Raw genomic sequence first — 19,676 nt, 5'->3', positions numbered from 1 at the left:
AAGCCCCTGAAGTCCTGAAGGTGATGTGTTTAAATTTCGTTCTCACGTGTGCGCACAAGATTTAAAATCAATCAAATCTTTGGGACTTTAGGAGCTCCAGAGAGATGAGATCAAACTGCTTTTTTTTTCCCCAATGGTGCATGCATGATAGCGCCTCATATATGTGAGTTGGATTACATTCCGGATCAAAAAGTGCAAGAATAAAAGCATGAATTGGTCATTAACGTACTTTTAGGTCTTGTGTGTGTGTGTGTGTGTGTTGAGCACGTGATTAGTCCTGCTGTGGAGAGTTTGTAGGAGGAGGAAGAAGAGGAGGAGGAGGAGGAGGAGGCAGCATCGTTAGGGAGGAAAAACCACGTCACCCTGTCAAAAAAAAGTGCAATGTGCACTGGAGAGAAAGTTTGAATCCCACCAGCAACTTTCTCGCTGTGTTCCAGGGAGTTTAGTGCGAAGATGCAGACGGGATTCCGGTTAAACCTGAACCCTGTGAAGGAGCCTCTGGGCTTCATCAAGCTGCTGGAGTGGGTGAGTTCCAGGACTGCATGGGTGCTGCTCTCTTTCTGCTGGACTTAATCCTGAAAGTCCTGCAAACACTAACACTAATAATAATCCAGCTGGAAGAGTCTTTCTTTCTTTCTTTTTGCATGATCTTTTTATGGGTGAATTTGTGCTCATCATTCTGCATAGTTTACACATTACCTCATTTAAAAAAAAACATCTTTAGCTCTAGATGTGTATCTTGTGTTTATTTGTATTTACTCTAATTCCTTTCCTTGATTGATTGGTCTTAAATAGTCATCGAGACGTTTTGCTCAGCAGGAATTGGAACAGAACTACTTTTACCAGCACCACACACACATTCCTCAGAGTCAGAGGAGGATCCAGCTCTGTTTTCTCTGGAGACGTTTGTTAGATCTCTCTAAAAGCAGACCCGATAGAGCTCCATAAAAATAATATATATACATATACATATCTATATCCTGCACAAGTTTTATTCTTATGGTCATATGACACACAAAATATTGCACTTTTGTGAGTATTGTTGAATAAATAAGATATATAATGAATCATCACCAAGTTACTGAGTCAGCAAACAGCTCGTACAAAGAGGCAGGACATGTGGCAGAAGGCTGCTGTGTGCAGAACGTGGTGATTCAGCAAACCTGGGTTAAAACTGTATTCCAGATGTTTCAAGGAAACGCTGCAGAGTGGGAAATGAATATGTAATATGTAATCTAACTCTTCACGGAGAACTGAGCTGACCTTTAACCTATTTCTGCTGTAATAAAGTCCATGCAGGTGTGATTGTGGTACATTTCTGTTACACGTCAATAATCCGATGGGATTTGAAAGTTGGGTGCAAAACAAGAGTTACTCTCTGTTCGTCTTGGGATTTAAGCTCAGCATAACTGTCAGTAGCACACAAGCTCTCGTACTGATCGTTATTTTTTTTTTTTAATTGGTAAAACTCTGAACGGATTCCAATACATTTGAAACTGAGGTTGCTGTATTAGCTACGTTGGTCACCTGTTTCTTCCCACATTCACTATCAGCTACTTTCAAAGCACTTCACTGCCTTTTTCCTGCCTAACTTTCTGAGCTTCTTCATTCTTACACCCCATCTCACACCCACAAACTGTTTTCAGGTCCTTTAGTGGCCCCCAAACTGTGGAAAGGCCTACCCTCATTTCTGTGTGACTACAGAGACTACTGGTGATAATTTGCATTAGAAAGATGCTAAATACATTAAACAAACCTTAACTGATAAGCTACCTATATAATTCTAATCTATTTGTCATCACATACCTTTACAGCATTTGGCAGACAGCCTTCTCAAGAGCAGCTTTCAGAAGTGAAAGGACTTGAAGTTGAGGGTTAAAGGTGCCGCTATCAACTTTAATCCAATACACTTTTTATCAAATTCAGCGATTATCACCACACTATCTGCTAGCTCTCCATTGTGTGTGCACTGAAAAAAAAAATAACGCGGCCCTAGCTCTTTAAATGGGAAACAAAGAAAGTGGCTTGGGCTGAGCCATATATCCAGCCAATCCATCAAAAGGGCATTAGTGCTCGTGCACAGGACAGGGGGAAGGGGAGAGAGAGATGAGGAAAGGGGTCAGTGGAAGCGAGAGGAAAGTGATCCATACTCTATACCAGGTGGTGGCAGTAATACCAATTTGCTCTTTGACAACTGCCCATAAACCTCAAAAAAGAAGAAAGGAAAGTGGGCCACTGGTTGGGGGAGGAAGCATCATAACCTGTGGCTGTGCGATGCTGCACTACATTTACCTCGGAAGTCAGAAGGCAGGGCTGGAAATGACGGCACACCCAGGTTGACCATGTTCTAGTACAATAGTTGGAAACCCAATATCAGTCATTAGCATAGTTCTAGTCAGGTTAGCAATTGGTAGCAATACTAGTTAACAACAACATCCATCCAGCCATCCATTATCTTTAGCTGTTTATCCTGTGTAGGGTTGCAGGCAAGCTGGAGCCTATCCCAGCTGACTATGGGCAAGAGGCAGGGTACATCCTGGACAAGTCGCCAGGTCATTGCAGGGCTTGATAACATCTCATCTCATTATCTCTAGCCGCTTTATCCTTCTACAGGGTCGCAGGCAAGCTGGAGCCTATCCCAGCTGACTACGGGCGAAAGGCGGGGTACACCCTGGACAAGTCGCCAGGTCATCACAGGGCTGACACATAGACAGACAACCATTCACACTCTCATTCACACCTACGGTCAATTTAGAGTCACCAGTTAACCTAACCTGCATGTCTTTGGACTGTGGGGGAAACCGGAGCACCCGGAGGAAACCCACGCGGACACGGGGAGAACATGCAAACTCCACACAGAAAGGCCCTCGCCGGCCCCGGGGCTCGAACCCAGGACCTTCTTGCTGTGAGGCGACAGCGCTAACCACTACACCACCGTGCCGCCCGGCTTGATAACATATTACATGTTATTTTGTACATACTAACACTAGCAAAATGTCAACAGGTAGAAGTTGGACAGTACTGTGTGCATGATTGATTTAATGAAACGTACAAAAAAAAGACAGAAGTGCTAATAAACAGTATATTACTACAGCTTTCACACTGTTGATGCACTGAGCAGCCATCTTGGATTTTGAAGTTGAGGTTGGTGAGGTTCCTCCGACTACCTGACTTCAGGGGGCATTCCACTTGACTCTTGTACTCGGAAATTCTGACTTTCCAGTACAAATGGAACACACCATGACAAAGTGGGAATAAAACAAGCTGCAACCGTCTGGCCAGCTAGCTCTCCCATCCGTCCTACTTTCCAATGGCTGCTCCCTGGATAATAGACTACATCTGACTCCAGCAGACGATTCAGAGGAAGTTTATTCAACTAGACGGGCTCACCTCGTTTCATGCTGACAGAAGTGCATGTCTCCACACATGGTGGTTGCTTGTGTGTTTACATCAACACAGAATGGTGCAAGAACTTGGTGCTAGTTTCTAGTTACTGCTAATCAGTTAATTCACACTAGAACTGTGTAGTGTTTTTTTTTTCCTTTTTAACTATTGCCTAGTTTAGTAATTATTGTACTATCTTGAGGTGTTTGCACACATGCGCTTTATGTAGTCCTGTGTTGGTCTGTGTAATCTCATCTAGTTCTGTGTTGTTGGAAGAAGCACCCTGGTCCTGGAGGAACATTGTTTCATTTCACTGTGTACCAGCTTTATACAGTCAAAATGACAACAAAACCATTTGACTTGATTTGATCATAGTGTTTGTTCATGCAGTGTTTGTGAAGAGTTTTATAGCCACATTGACCTAAAAACACAAGTCTGCTAACACAGTGGGGTTATGTGGTTTGACACGTAATTCGAAATGCTATTCTAGGTAATGTTACATTCCTTGTTAGTTTAGCTACAAACCTACGGTCCTCTCTTCACTTGTTTTGTAAGACAATCTCTACAACTAACTCTCGCTAGTTTTTACTTCCTTGTGGTTTGGATGATGTGTTTGTGTGCTTGCATGTCATTCATTTGATAATATTTAATATTATAATGTTTGTTTTGGGGTGGCACAGTGGTGTAGTGGTTAGCACTCTCGGCTCACAGCAAGAAGGTTCTGGGTTCGAGCCCAGTGGCCGGCGAGGGCCTTTCTGTGTGGAGTTTGCATGTTCTCCCTGTGTCTGCATGGGTTTCCTCTGGGTGCTCTGGTTTCCCCTGCAGTCCAAAGACATGCAGGTTAGGCTAATTGGTGGCTCTAAATTGACCATAGGTGTGAATGTGACTGTGAATGGTTGTTTGTCTCTATGTGTCAGCCCTGCGATAACCTAGTGACTTGTCCAGGGTGTACCCCGCCTCTCGCCCATAGTCAGCTGGGATAGGCTCCAGCTTGCCCGCGACCCTGCACAGGATAAGCAGTTACAGATAATGGATGTTTGTTTTGCTTCAGCTATGAAAAAGAGACATTCACTGGATTCCACCATATTTCTCTTTTGGTCAGCAAGCCCAGTTGTTAGTGTCATTGCCTTGGCAGTGCATGTCCATGAATTTGTGGGGCAGAGCTTCTGAATGAGCACTGAATGGACATGTGTTTACCTGTTGAGTTTACTAACCCCATCTACAGGAAAGTTGGGATATTTTCCAAAATGAAATAAAAACCAAAATCTGTGATTTGTTAATTCACAAGACCCTTTACTTAACTGACAAAAGTACAAAGAAAAGATTTTCAGTAGTTTTACTGGCCAACTTAATTGTATTTTGTAAACATAAAGATAGAATTTGATGCCTGCAACACACTCAAAAAAAAAATTGGGACAGAGGCATTATTACCATTGTGTTACATCACCTTCCTTTAATAAAATTTTTTAATCGTTTGGGACCTGAGGATACTAATTGTTGCAGTTTTGCAATTGGAATTATTGTCCATTCTTGCTTGATACAAGACTTCAGCTGGTCAATTGTCCGTGGTTGCTGTTGTCTGATTCTCCTCTTCATGATGCGCCATACATTCTCAATAGGAGACAGAGCTGGACTGGCAGCAGGCCAGTCAAGCGCACACACTCTGACTATGAAGACACGCTATTGTAGCCCATGCAGAATGCGGCCTGGCATTGTCTTGCTCAACTAAGCATGGACTTCCCGGGAAGAGATGTCAACTTGATGAATATGTCTCCTTAAAGTGCTGATGACACGTTTTTGACATCTTTGGCGATGTTTTATAACATAAAAAGTAATTCCCAATGATCCATATATTAATTCACGAAGGCGCCTATTTTACAAGTTATGATAAAAAAACGCGGCTATTTGGGCAAATTTGACGGGGCTGCAGCACCCAGGAGACGAAAGAGGAGGAGGAGCTATATGACGTCAGCGAAAGAACCTTCCTCCTAACTTACCAGTTTGTTGTTGATGCGGCAGGTGTTCAGTTTATCATTATTAGTATTTATATTATACATTATTATATATATATATATATATATTAGTTATTATGCCTTCGCGTTGTGTTGCCGGCTTTTGCTCCAAAACCCACAAGGATGGGGTAAGTTTATTCAAGTTTCCCAGAGATCCTGAGCTGCATGCGAAGTGGGTGAGGCAAGTCAGGCGCACTCGTGACAAGTGGGAGCCCTCACCAACATCCGTCCTGTGCTCTGAACACTTCGATTTGGATTGTTTTGACACCCTTCCCAGCTTAAAAGAATCTCTTGGGTGTGCAGTTCAGCACAAACGTGTGCTGCTACCATCAGCAGTGCCTACAGTATTCCGGAGGGGGTCTACTAGTAGCTATGCTGGATCCAGCAGTTGCCTGGGACAAGCCGACTCCTCCAAAGACAGTTCTCCTGTCAGAACATGTGTTGAGAAACGACATAAGATAAAGGTACGTAGAGCTATAGAGTGCTCCAACATGATGCTAAAAATAGTAACCATGCGGTCTGCGCGGCCATCTTGGAAGTGACTCGCTCCAGAGTGCTCATAGAGTACACATCATAGAGTACACATTCATGATAATCATAAATGTAATCATAAAGTCGGCGTGATATCAGTCATGTATTTGCTTGTGAAAGCTTGCGGTTTTCATGTAACTGCCGCCTAGCAACGAGAGGCAAAGGGTAAAGAGGGTAGGCTATCATAGATTCTATTCGGAAGAGATCAATATATGATTCCTTAAAAATTAGGTATTTTAACAATTTTCATCTGTTTTGTGATTATCGTGACACTTGTGTGTTATATAGAACTGTATGTCTTATCAGCACATCGAGGATCTTCCACCGGAGGCTTTAGCAAGTACTCGTAGCAACACTACACTTTACCCTTTGCCATGTGTTGTTAGGGAACGGTAGCAAGTACCCCGATGACCGACTTCAAGAATATGTAGAAAAAATTTAGAAATTATACTTTCCAAAAGTCATTTGAGCTTAGTGTATTGCATTTCCATTTATATTGTAGGTTCTTGCTGATGTTTTTGCGGAGTATGACGCAGCTGCTGAATCAGAAGCTGCAGAGTTTGTATGTACTAGTTGTGAACATTCACATTATTATCAGTCTCATTTATTTAAAATCAGATAAAATCATGCCATCATGATCACTGCTTAAAGTACCAGTATTTGGTTGTTGAAGAGCTAGCACTAAAGAGTTCACCGGCGTTTTCATGTGCCATTTCCATTGAGTAGAACAGCCAGTGAACCGCAGCGTGTTCTTCCGCTGACATCACAACATGGCCGCGAGCCACGGACCCAGTTTTCTTGCGCTGTGCAATTAAAAGTTGGATATTCGCGTAACAACAGCTTCTTTTCACGTAATTATAACAGAAATCTAACATGTTTGCCATGTTGTATAGTTTATTTAAGAAATTGCATAGAGTCATGTTCGTGTCATTAGCACTTTAAAATCCAAATAAATGTCCCAATATCAATGCTACCTTCACACACATGCAACTCACCCATGCCGTGGGCACTGATGCCCCCCATACCATCACAGATGCTGGCTTTTGCACCTTTCTCTGATGACAAACTGGATGGTCATGTTCACCTTTGGCACTGAGAACTCGACGTCTGGCTTTCCTGAAAACAAACTGAAACGTGGACTCATCTGACCACAGACGTTTCCACCGTCTTTTGGTCCATTGGAGATGAGTTTGGGCCCAGAGAAATCAGCAGCGTTTCTGCAGAGAATTGATGAATGGCTTCCTACTTGCGTAATACAGTTTCAGGTTGCATTTCTGGATGCAGCGGTGGACTGTGTTAAGTGACAATGGTTTTCCGAAGTACTCCCACACACACATGCACATAAAAGGATGCTGCCAACACCTACAGTGGTGCTTGAAAGTTTGTGAACCCTTTAGAATTTTCGATGTTTCTGCATAAATAGGATCTAAAACATCATCAGATTTTCACACAAGTCCTAAAAGTAGATAAAGAGAACCCAGTTAAACAAATGAGACAAAAACATTATACTTGGTCATTTATTTATTGAGGAAAATGATCCAATATTACATATCGGTGAGTGGCAAAAGTATGTGAACCTCTAGGATTAGCAGTTAATTTGAAGGTGAAATTAGAGTCAGGTGTTTTCAATCAATGGGATGACAATCAGGTGTGAGTGGGCACCCCGTTTTATTTAAAGAACAGGGATCTATCAAAGTCTGATCTTCACAACACATGTTTGTGGAAGTGTATCATGGCACGAACAAAGGATATTTCTGAGGACCTCAGAAAAAGCATTGTTGATGCTCATCAGGCTGGAAAAGGTTACAAAACCATCTCTAAAGAATTTGGACTCCACCAATCCACAGTCTGACAGATTGTGTACAAATGGAGGAAGTTCAAGACTATTGTTACCCTCTCCAGGAGTGGTTGACCAACAAAGATCACTCCAAGAGCAAGGCGTGTCATAGTCGGCGAGGTCACAAAGGACCCCAGGGGAACTTCTAAGTAACTGAAGGCCTCTCTCACATTGGCTAATGTTAATGTTCATAAGTCCACCATCAGGAGAACACTGAACAACAATGGTGTGCATGGCAGGGTTGCAAGGAGAAAGCCACTGCTCTCCAAAAAGAACATTGCTGCTCATCTGCAGTTTGCTAAAGATCACGTTGACAAGCCAGAAGGCTATTGGAAAAATGTTTTGTGGACGGATGAGACCAAAATAGAACTTTTTGGTTTAAATGAGAAGCGTTGTGTTTGGAGAAAGGAAAACACTGCATTCCAGCATAAGAACCTTATCCCATCTGTGAAACATGGTGGTGGTAGTATCATGGTTTGGGCCTGTTTTGCTGCATCTGGCCCAGGACGGCTTGCCATCATTGATGGAACAATGAATTCTGAATTATAGCAGCGAATTCTAAAGGAAAATGTCAGGACATCTGAAGAGAAGGTGGGTCATGCAGCAAAACAACGACCCTAAGCACACAAGTTGTTCTACCAAAGAATGGTTAAAGAAGAATAAAGTTAATGTTTTGGAATGGCCAAGTCAAAGTCCTGACCTTAATCCAATCGGAATGTCATGGAAGGACCTGAAGCGAGCAGCTCATGTGAGGAAACCCACCAACATCCCAGAGTTGAAGCTGTTCTGTATGGAGGAATGGGCTAAAATTCCTCCAAGCCGGTGTGCAGGACTGATCAACAGCTACCGGAAACGTTTAGTTGCAGTTATTGCTGCACAAGGGGCTCACACCAGATACTGAAAGCAAAGGTTCACATACTTTTGCCACTCACAGATATGTAATATTGGATCCTTTTCCTCAATAAATAAATGACCAAGTATAATATTTTTGTCTCATTTGTTTAACTGGGTTCTCTTTATCTACTTTTAGGACTTGTGTGAAAATCTGATGATGTTTTAGGTCATATTTATGCAGAAATATAGAAAATTCTAAAGGGTTCACAAACTTTCAAGCACCACTGTACATGGTACGAAGTATTATGACTGAACCTGTTTCCTAGTTCACATTTGTCCCTTGCCATGTTTAGTACTCTGGTTTTGACTCTGGTTTATGTTCTGGTTTTATGACTCTGCTTTCTCTTTGTTTTGTTTCAGTTTCATTTTTAATTTTTTGTTTTAATTTTTGTTTCACTGATCTTGTCTCGCATTTCTATATAGTGCATGCCTGTAAAGTAAACATCTTCCCTGCGATTACGTCCGTCTCTATGCCACTTTCACTGACAGAATACTTTGCCAAATAGTGGATGTAGCAGGAGGATACAGGCGCGCCACACAGTCCCGCACTGAGGTCAGGGTGCTTAAACTGGGATCTGTGCGCTTTCTCCAGCACATAGGGCTGGAGATTCCGGCGCCATATGACAGGGTGGAGCAACCACCAAAAGGTTTCCTACTGCAGTGCTGTTTCTTTCACTAAGACCTGGTGGAGCCCAAACCTCTGGAGACCTGGTGGGTTGGTTGCATGATCCATTGGCCCACTGGACCGGCACACTGGTGGGCAGAACACCTTATGAGAGTGCAGCACCCAAGCCTCTGGAGCTCCAAGTCATTTGGGGAGGAGCTAAAGTCCTTCCAGGAAGGAGGACACCCATCATTTTTTTTTTGGGGGGGGGGGGGGGCGTTGAGATGTGGCTCCAGAGCTAGCGCCAGAGGCTAACAGGATGGCCTCCACTCCAGAGCCAGAGGCTGACGGGGCAGCCTCTGCTCTAGAGACAGCACCAGAGGATAACATGGTGGCCTCCACTCCAGAGCCAGCGTCAGAGGTTGACAGGGAGGTCCCTGCTCCACTGTTCACTCTGCCACCTGGCTGTGACAAGGTAATTGCTCTGCCGACAGGCTTTGAAGATGTTGTCACTCTGCTGCCGGGCTTCAGTGAGGATGAAATCATTGCTCCGCTGCCAGGCTTCAGCAAGGATGAGGTTGTCACTCTACCACCGAGCTTCAGTGAGGATGGCGTCACTCCAGTACCCAGGCCAAGATCAAATCCAATGTCCCAGTCCATGCCTGTGCTAACTCTGGTGCCCATGCCACAATCCAAGCCCATGTCCAAGTCCACACCCATGTTAACACCTGTACCCAAGCCAAGATTTAAGTCCATGTCCTTGTCAAGGTCAGAGTCCTGCCTGAGTCCACGCCCATGTTTGAATTCATGCCCATGCTGACACCAAGGTCCATGCCCATACTCAAGCTCAGAATCATGCCTGAGTCCATGCTCATGTTCAAATTCTTGCCCATGCTGACACTAGGGTCCATGCCCATGCTCAAGCCCATGTCATGTGAGTCCATGCCCATGCTGACACCTGAGACCCTACCCATGATCTAATTCATACCCATGCTGATGCCAGGTTCCATGCCCACGCTCAAGCACATGTCTATGCCTGAAGCCATGTCTTATCCGGAGCCCATGTCCATGCCTGAAACTATGTCCAAGTTCAGTCCGGAACCCAAGCACATGTCCATGCCCTATCCAGAGCCCGAATCCATGTCCATGCCCAGTCGGGAGCCTGAGTCCATGTCAGAGCCTGAGCCCCCGTACATCCTCATACCCCTGTTTAGGGCTTGACCGGAACCCAAGCCTCGATCTGTGTCCTTGCTCCTGTTCAAAGCCTGACTCGATCACAAGCCCCAGTTTAAGCCCAGGTTCTGGTGTCACATCTGCCCAGAGCCTGAGCGGAGCTCTGAGCGGACTTTTTTCTTGGCAGGTCTTTTTCCGAGGCAGCTTAAAGAGAACTGGGGGGGGGTTCTGTCACACCTTCATGCGCTTGAGCCTGGCTCAGCTCGAGTGCCCCGCTCTCGTTTGCTCTCCCTTGGGATGACTGGCTCATTGCAAACACCTGTTGCTGATTGGCGCCACAATCAGAATGCGCACATTAAAAGACACTGCTGATACCTACATGGCACGAAGTATTACGATTGAATCCGTTTCCTAGTTCTCATTTGTCCCTTGCTATGTTTAGTACTCTGTTTCTGACTCTGGTTTATGTTCTGGTTTTATGACTGCTTTCTGTTTTTGTTTCAGTTTCATTTTAGTTTTTGTTTCTCTGACCTTGCCTCACATTTGTATATAGCGCATACCTGTAAAATGAACATCTTCCTTGCGATTATGTCCATCTCTATGCCACTTTTACTGACACAAATGGGTGAGCCACAACCCATCTTTGCTTGCAAAGACTGAGCCTTTGGTGCATGTTCCTTTTATACCCAATCATGTGACCAATTAATCTGCTTATTGTGGAATCTTCTAAAATGGGAAAACCATGGCCTGAAGGTTAGAGAAGTAGCTTTGGGACCAAAAGGATGCCAGTTTAAATCCCTGAACCAGCAGGAACAGCTGAAGTGCCCTTGAGAAAGGTGTCTATGTTCAGGTTCTGTTGTACATCACTCAGGATAAGAGCATCTGGTAAATGCCTCGAATGTAACTTAAATATCCTCTAAAATTTTCAGTCTTATTTTGCCTCTTTCCCAAATTTTTTTAGTGTGTTGCAGGCAAATTCTAACTTCATTACTTACAAAACACAATTAACTACTGAAAATATTTTCTTTGTACCTTTGTCAGTTAAAGAAAGGATCACATGAATGAACAAATTACAGATTTTTTATTTTATTTATTTTTGCATTTTGGAAAACATCCCAACTTGTCTGGAAATGGGGTTAGTAAATATCAACAATTTTTTTTCCTCCAGAGTCAATCACACTGCCTTTAAGGGCCTTGCTCAAGAGCCCAACAAGGGCAGATTCACAGTGCTGGGATTTGAACTTACTACCTTCCAATCAGTAATGCAATGCCTTAACCACTGAGCCATCACCAATATACCTGTCCTGCTTATGTGCAGCAGCTTATAATGTTTTATAATGCTGCTACAAGACACCTTTTTACTTTTATGAGACTCTTACTGCAGCTGTTACCTGAAATTGCTGCTGCACTTATTTACATAGGCAAAGGTTTGCACAATTTTTTCATACACTATTATGTTGTCCTATCTAGTTAACATGTACTGTCCTGTGTTTTTATTGTCCTGTGAATTTATTGTAATTTTTGCACTCATGCTGTTGTGTATCTGCACTTCTGTAGTCCTGTGCCACTGTATTTTTGTGTGTTGCACCATGGTCCTGGAAAAACAACATTTCGTTCCAATGTATATGAGCTATATAGAGGGATAATAAAACCCGTTTGAATTGATGACAAACATGTTTTGTCAATCTAATCAGTGTTAACAGCTTTTATGCTTGATCTGTTTGTTTTTATAACCAGTTTGCAGCTCTGTTTGCCTTTGGATGCTGCGGTGGTTACAATGGCAGGAATGTAATTTCCCTGTTTTGTGGCGGTGGAAAAAATGAGACCCTTAATGCCACTTTTGCATATCCATTCAGGTAGGTTTCAATGATGCAGAAAAGCTGTTAGCTTACATTTTAATACACTCATTATTATGGCTGGGATAGTGCACTAGTATGATGGGAAACCATGTTATGATATAATACTACAGAGTATGACAACACAGTACAGGTCTACAGTAATACAAGATTTTAGCCAGATGTAACACTTTCCTGATTGGGGTGGACGCTGAAGTAATGGGTCAGGCAGGGTTTTATGCTAATAGACACTTTTTAATCTTCGATTAATGCTTTTCAGCAAGACACTCAATATGTGCAAACATACACAGCACACAATCTCTGGCCAAAGCTTGGCTCCACTGCTTCCCTCTGTTCTCTCCCCCCCCCCCCCATCAGCCCTCAGCTGTCACTGCAAGAGATACACAAACACAAATTAATTAGACACAGGTGTGTCTGCTTTGCCACTCATCTTCCTTGGCCTCACTCTTCATTCACAAACTGGCGTTCGACCATGACCCCCACTGCCACATACCCTCAGTGCCCGACTCAGATCAGGGAGCCGTCCGGCTAGCAGCCAATCTCCCCCTCCCCCAATGACCAGACAGGTAATCTACCATTACCATCTGTGCCCCCGGCCTGTGGACCACATCGAACTTAAAGGGCTGCTGCGCTAGATACCAATGAGTGATATGCACATTGATATCCTTCATGCAGTGGAGGCACTGGAGTGGGGCATGATCCGAGCGGAGCGTGAACGGGCATCCCAGCAGGTAGGACCAGAGGGTGAGGACCACCTACTTGATGGGCAGACATTCTTTTCAATGGTGCTGTACTTAGTCTCTCATATGGAGAGCTGGGGGCTTATGTACAGCACCAGGTGCTCTTCCCACTCCACCAACTGGGACAAAATGGCCCCCAGACCTCTGTCCAATGCTGCAACACAAAAGGGAGAGAAGTCAGGGGAATGTAACATTGGCCCAGCACACAGTGCAGCCTTTACTGAGGTGAAAGCCTGTTGGCATGGCTCTATCCACTGGACCGGATCTGGTGCTCCCTTTTTTAGTGAGGTCAGTAAGCGGGCTGGTGATGTCTGAATAGTTAGGCACAAACCTATGATAGTAGCGAGCTAGCCCCAGGAACCATCTCACCCCTTTTTTAGTCTTGGGCCTTGGGCAGGTTGCATTTGCTGCAGTCTTGTTAATTTGGGGATGCACCTTCCCATGACCCAAGTGGAAGCCCAGGTACCGTACTTCCACCCACCCAGTCGCACACTTCTTTGGGTTACTCACGAGCCTCACATGCCTCAGTGACTCTAGAACAGCCCTGAGGTGTTTTATATGCCATGACCAATAGGTGGCATGCGGGCAGAGGATTTTGTCCATGAGCTGCTGGAATATCGCTGGGGCCCCACATAACCCAAACAGAAGTGTGACGAACTGGTGTAAACCGAATGGGGTGGAAAAGGCCTCTTTTTTTCTCAGGATAGGGGAGTCAAGGAGATCTGCCAGTATCCCTTTGTTAGATCCAGTGTCGAATAAAAACGAGCCGCACCTAACTGATTGAGCAGTTCGTCAATGCAAGGCATTGGATGTGTGTCAAATTTAGACTTTCTATAGTTCACACAGAACCAGACCAGTCCAGCAGTCTTGGGGAACAAGATCACTGGGCTGCTTCAGTAGCTGTGCAACTCCTTGATTTCCCCCATTTTGAGCATTGCCTTGAGTTTGTCCTTGCCACAGTCACCACAGGCTTGCTCATTAGGGATAAAATTAGCACACGCTTAAAGTCTTTAATTTTCTGTGAAGCTGCTTTGCGACAATGTCTGTTGTTAAAAGCACTATACAAATAAACTTGACTTTGTCCCAAACTAGTTTTCTTGTGTTTGGATAAGCAGTATGGGCAGCTACACACCACCACCCCTGGGGGCGTCTCGATGTGGTGTTTAAGAGGTGAGTGCGACTGGGAAAAGGCAAGAACATGTAGGAGAACTCAACTTGCAACCTGGCAACCTCAAAGAGTTGGGATGGTGAGGGCTGGTCTTCACAGGGGACCAGGGTGGATTGCATGGTTGCCTTCACTTTTACCTCCAGTTGCTCCCTCTTCAGAACTACAGTTGCCAATGCTACAGGAACCCCTTTATTTCATAGTTTAAACAGACTAAGGTGGTATATCTGCTGTGCCCGCCTCTATCCATTCACTTCACATCATAGTTGATATCCCCAACTCACTGTGTGACCTCAAAGGGCCCTTGCCATTTGGTGAGTGTGGCAGCGGGGGCATGGCCAAGCGTCGGTTTGTGAATGGAGGGCGGGGTCGGGGAAGGTGAGTGGCAGTCTGTACACCTGCTGTTGTCAATTAATGTTGTCTCTGTGTGTTTTGCAGTGAGGATGGAAGGTAGAAAAGGCAGGAGAGATCCTCGCTCTCTCCCTCCTTTTCTACCTTCCATCCTCACTGCAAAACACAGAGACAACATTAATTGACAACAGCAGGTGTACAGACTTTGCCACTCACCTTCCCCGACCCCGCTCTCCATTCACAAACCAACACTTGGCCATGCCCCCGCTGCCACAGCGAGTAATTTAGAGCTTGACGTGGGTCATAATATGATAACTTTATCCCTGGTATGAATTCACCGAAGGCGCACACCCCGTTGTACAGCCAGGACTGATTTTCTTGTGCCCATCACAAATTCTCCTGGGTCAGGTGACTGAGTGTGTGGAGTTTTGCGTGCAGACCGAGAACATACTGAATTTCACATTTAATATTAGAAGAGCCCTCCTCCCAGTTTTGCCATATAACATCTAAGACACCATGAGGTTTGTACCCATATAATAATTAAAATGGGAAAAACCCCGTGGAAGCTTGTGGGACCTCTCGTACTGTGAACAACAGGGGATTAAGCCATTTATCCCAGTTACTAGTGCCTTCGCACACAAACTTGCGGATTAAGTTTTTAAGGGTTTGGTTAAATTGCTCAACTGAGCCGTCTGCCTATGGGTGATAAATGCTTGTGTGGATTGATTTAACTTCCATTAACTCAGTTTGTGACATAAACGTGATGCCTTGATCAGTCAAGATTTCTTTTGGAGTCCTGACCCGGGAGATAATTTTAAACAGTGCCTCTGCGACATTGCATGCGGAGATGTTTTGCACTGGTATCGTGCTGCATAGTCCACCAGGACTAAAATAAAGCAATGCCTTCGTGCAGTCCAATCCGATGGCCCAACAAGATCCATCCCAATTCTTTCAAAGGGGGTCTTGATTAGGGGAAGAGGGCACAATGGTGCATTTGGAGTGGCTGTGGGATTCACCAGTTGGTATTTGAGACACACCACCTGTGGACAGCCACACAAATCCCTGGCCAGTAGAAGTGGGCCATGAGATGGGTTAGTGTTTTATCTTGCCCTAGGTGTCCGGCCATAGGGTTATAATGAACCACATGGAAGACAAGTTCCCTACAACTTTTTGGTACTAAAACTGCATTACCGGCTCTCCGGCCTGAGTGTCCTGCATCACTCGATACAGCCTCCCCCCCAACCCCCTTGGGGGAGCTAAAAACCTCCCCGAGCTATAAAACTCTTTAGATAGTCCTGAGGCTAAGGACCTGGCACTGGGCAATGTCCCCTTGGAGCTCTGCTCTGGCTTGGGAATGACGTGTCACTGGAGCATGGGCTTCGGTGGAGGTTTGGGTTCCAGTTGGGCTTTGAATGGGGGCAAGAACACAGGTGGAGGTTTTGGTTTGGGCTTGGACACAAACATTGATATGCAGATGGTCAGGGGCTCCAGCATAAACACAGGCTTAGGTATACACATTAGTATGGACTCCAACATAGCCCAAGCCCATGTCTCAGGCATAGACTTTGGCATGAACATGGGCTCAGGCATAGGCTTGGGCATGAACGTGGGCTCAGGCATAAGCCTGGGCATGAACATGGGCTCAGGCATAGACATGGGTTCAGGCACAGACATGGGCCTGAGCATGGATCTTGGCGTTGGCATGGACTCAGGCGTGGACCTGGGCTTGAGCATGGACCCTGGCATCAGCATGAGCTCAAATATGGGCATGGACTCAGGCATGAACCTGGGCTTCAGCATGGACCCTGGTGTTGGCATGGGCATGGATTCAAACATTCGAACACTCGGGCGTCAGCATGGGCATGGACTCAGGTGTGTACTCTAGCTTAGACCTTGGCATGAACATGGACTTCAGCTTGGACATGGGCTTGGATATGGGTTGGATGCAGGCATGGACATGGATTTAGACCTCTGACCTACACATGAGCTTGAACATGGGCTCCAGTGTTAGCACGGGCATGAACTTGGACATGGGTTTGGATTCAGGCCTGGACTTTACTAAACGTTTACAAAACATTTACACACATCTTTGTTGGCTAAATATTTACATACAACTTTACTAAGTTTACTAAAAGTAAATTGCTAAATGAGGCCCAGTGTCACCATGTGGTTCCTGACAGATTCCCAGTAAAGGTGTTCACATCTGTTTCTGCATCTGTTTCTACACAGGATAAACCAAGTGCTGTTAGTTGAAGGCAATGTCACTCTGTGTAACCACACTGTGTCTGAGACACATCTGATGGGAGATTCTTCGTCCTCTGTGGAGTTTTTCGTGGCTGTGGCCGTCCTGGCATTCCTCTACTGCATGATAGCTCTGTTGGTTTACGTGGGCTACATGCATGTATACCGGGACTCTAACTTTGGCCCAGCATTTGTGAGTATTGTTGAATACTGTTTACTAGTAAGCATTTCCTAGATCATAAGAAAGATGTTATACAAGGGTGTGAAGCACTAAGCAGCATTGTAATTAAACTGAAATAGGACACTTTTGAGAAGTTGCTCCTTTGATAGACTGGAAGTCTACCTGATCTCGTTTCGATAAATGCTGCATGTCGCCCCAAACTGTGTGTTGTACTCATTCATCTGAACAACAGGCATTTACAGCCAGTAACTGTGGTTATACACCTGAAAAAGGAAAATGTGGAAGACGAAGGTATATTATTTCTGTCTCTGTGATTTGTAGGACTTTTTGGTGACAGCAGCATTTGCTTTTCTGTGGCTGGTGTGCTCATCGGCCTGGGCACAAGGGCTGCAGAAAGTCAAGTATGCCACAGGCACAGAAGGCATCAGCACCAGTCTGACGTTATGTAGAAACGATGTCACATGCGAGGTCACTGAATTTTCCAGCATGCGCACGCTGGATATATCAGTAGTAAGCATGTGGACTACTTCTTCTAATGTTGAAAACGCATCATTTATTACAAAAAGTTCATTTTTATTTGCAGATTTTTCATGATGATTTGCATTGTGTTTGTTTTGGTTTTTTGTAGGTGTTTGGCTTTGTGAACCTGATCATCTGGGGTGGTAATGCCTGGTTTGTTTACAAGGAGACCTGCTGGCATTCACAGAAGCGCAGCTCTCAACAGGGAACAGAGCGCGGGCGGGGCCCTGGCCCTATCTAGTGGCATCTCCCAGGCGAGCACATGACCATATCAGCCCATAAACTCGATGGACCATCTTGTTTCAGAAGTGAATTAGAAATCTGAGTCATCTGTTGCATTTTTTCTGCTCATACTTAAATTCATTAAAATATATAGTCAACATGAAGTCTGTACCAGTTTTTCTAGTCTTGTGTATATATAGCCTACTTATAACCTCAGCATAGACTTTCTTAAATTTGCCACAAGTATTATATTGTTTGCAAGCATTTTTAAATGCAATTTGTAAAAAAATTATGATCAAATTTTTATTGCCACTTTATTCATGTTTCTTTTCTTTCATGTTTTTTCTTTTCTTTTTTCTTTTTTAAAATATAGCTTTCATTTATAGGTGAATGTGATTTCTTCAAGTAGAATATGCTCCTGGAACAACATTATTTTTTTTTATAAATCACTAATTGACCAGTCTACATAACACACATCTACCGCACCTGACAAAAGTTGTTGTTTTTTTTTTAGCTGTGTGTTTCAGCTCACAAGTTCTATTAAATATACAGGAACGTTGACTGTAATTGGCTGTAGTCCACCATTTAATCCCATTTAACTCTGTTTAAGCTCATTTTGAGTCGCTGAGGAAAATGTTTTACTTGAAGAAATCTTGTATACCTTGAGCATTTGTGTATTATTCCTGACGACTTATCTGTGAATATATCTGTTATGACTTTAAATACATTTTTGTGCCAATATCTTTTATATTTAATGAATAAAATTGAGATTGGATCTGAATAACTGGTTGGTTTTGTAACTAATGGTGCAACACTGAGGGATAATGCTCATTCCTTCAATGAAGAACTGTGGGCAAACGTGGGTATAAAACACCTTTTGTTTGTCCTTTCACCCTGTGACCTCGCTGATCAGCATTCATCTTGGGAACAAACAAAACATTTTTGTTAAAGAGAAAGCCCCAATATTCCAGCAAGAGAGCTTGAGCTTTATTTCAAACACTGGTCTTTTTACAGCAGCAGCAGATTGATGGATTCATTAATCTGATCATCTTGAATACAGTGGTGCTTTAAAGTTTGTGAACCCTTTAGAATTTTCTATATTTCTGCATAAACGTGACCTAAAACATCATCAGATTTTCACACAAGTCCTAAAAGTAGATAAAGAGAACCCAGTTAAACAAATGAGACAAAAATATTATACTTGGTCATTTATTTATTGAGGAAAATATTACATACGGTATCTGTGAGTGGCAAAAGTATGTGAACTTCTAGGATTAGCAGTTAACTTGAAGGTGAAATTAGAGTCAGGTGTTTTCAATCAATGGGATGACAATCAGGTGTGAGTGGGCACCCTGTTTTATTTAAAGAACAGGGATCTATCAAAGTCTGATCTTCACAACACATGTATCATGGAAGTGCATCATGGCACGAACAAAGGAGATGTCTGAGGACCTCAGAAAAGCGTTGTTGATGCTCATCAGGCTGGAAAAGGTTACAAAACCATCTCTAAAGAGTTTGGACTCCACCAATCCACAGTCAGACAGATTGTGTACAAATGGAGGAAATTCAAGACCATTGTTACCCTCCCCAGGAGTGGTCGATGGGGTCACAAAGGACCCCAGAGTAATTTCTAAGCAACTGAAGGCCTCTCTCACATTGGCTAATGTTCATGAGTCCACCATCAGGAGAACACTGAACAACAATGGTGTGCATGGCAGGGTTGCAAAGAGAAAGCCACTGCTCTCCAAAAAGAACACTGCTGCTCGTCTGCAGTTTGCTAAAGATCATGTGGACAAGCCAGAAGGCTATTGGAAAAATGTTTTGTGGACAGATGAGACCAAAATAGAACTTTTTGGTTTAAATGAGAAGCGTTATGTTTGGAGAAAGGAAAGCACTGGATTCCAGCATAAGAACCTTTTCCCATCTGTGAAACATGGTGGTGGTAGTATCATGGCTGGGGCCTGTT

General features: G+C 44.0%; 1 protein-coding gene and 1 long non-coding RNA gene across 2 annotated transcripts in view; one reads left to right on the top strand and one right to left on the bottom strand.

Annotated features, from left to right (window-relative positions):
- LOC132870222 (uncharacterized) overlaps nt 1-19,676 on the bottom strand; it is a 35,478-nt gene that overhangs the window by 7,583 nt on the left and 8,219 nt on the right. The window lies entirely within an intron of this gene.
- Nucleotides 322-17,952, top strand: sypl1 (synaptophysin-like 1). The gene is made up of 5 exons (XM_060903841.1): nt 322-525; nt 12,173-12,291; nt 16,777-16,981; nt 17,291-17,479; nt 17,598-17,952. Exons 1-5 carry the CDS (start codon nt 454-456, stop codon nt 17,727-17,729), a joined length of 717 nt encoding a protein of 238 aa, XP_060759824.1. The 5' UTR covers nt 322-453; the 3' UTR covers nt 17,730-17,952.

The sequence above is a fragment of the Neoarius graeffei genome, chromosome 21, assembly GCF_027579695.1.
Source record: "Neoarius graeffei isolate fNeoGra1 chromosome 21, fNeoGra1.pri, whole genome shotgun sequence".
Lineage (NCBI taxonomy): Eukaryota > Metazoa > Chordata > Actinopteri > Siluriformes > Ariidae > Neoarius > Neoarius graeffei.
The sequence above is the reverse complement of the archived record's forward strand: the minus strand, read 5'-3'. Positions and strand labels throughout refer to the sequence as shown.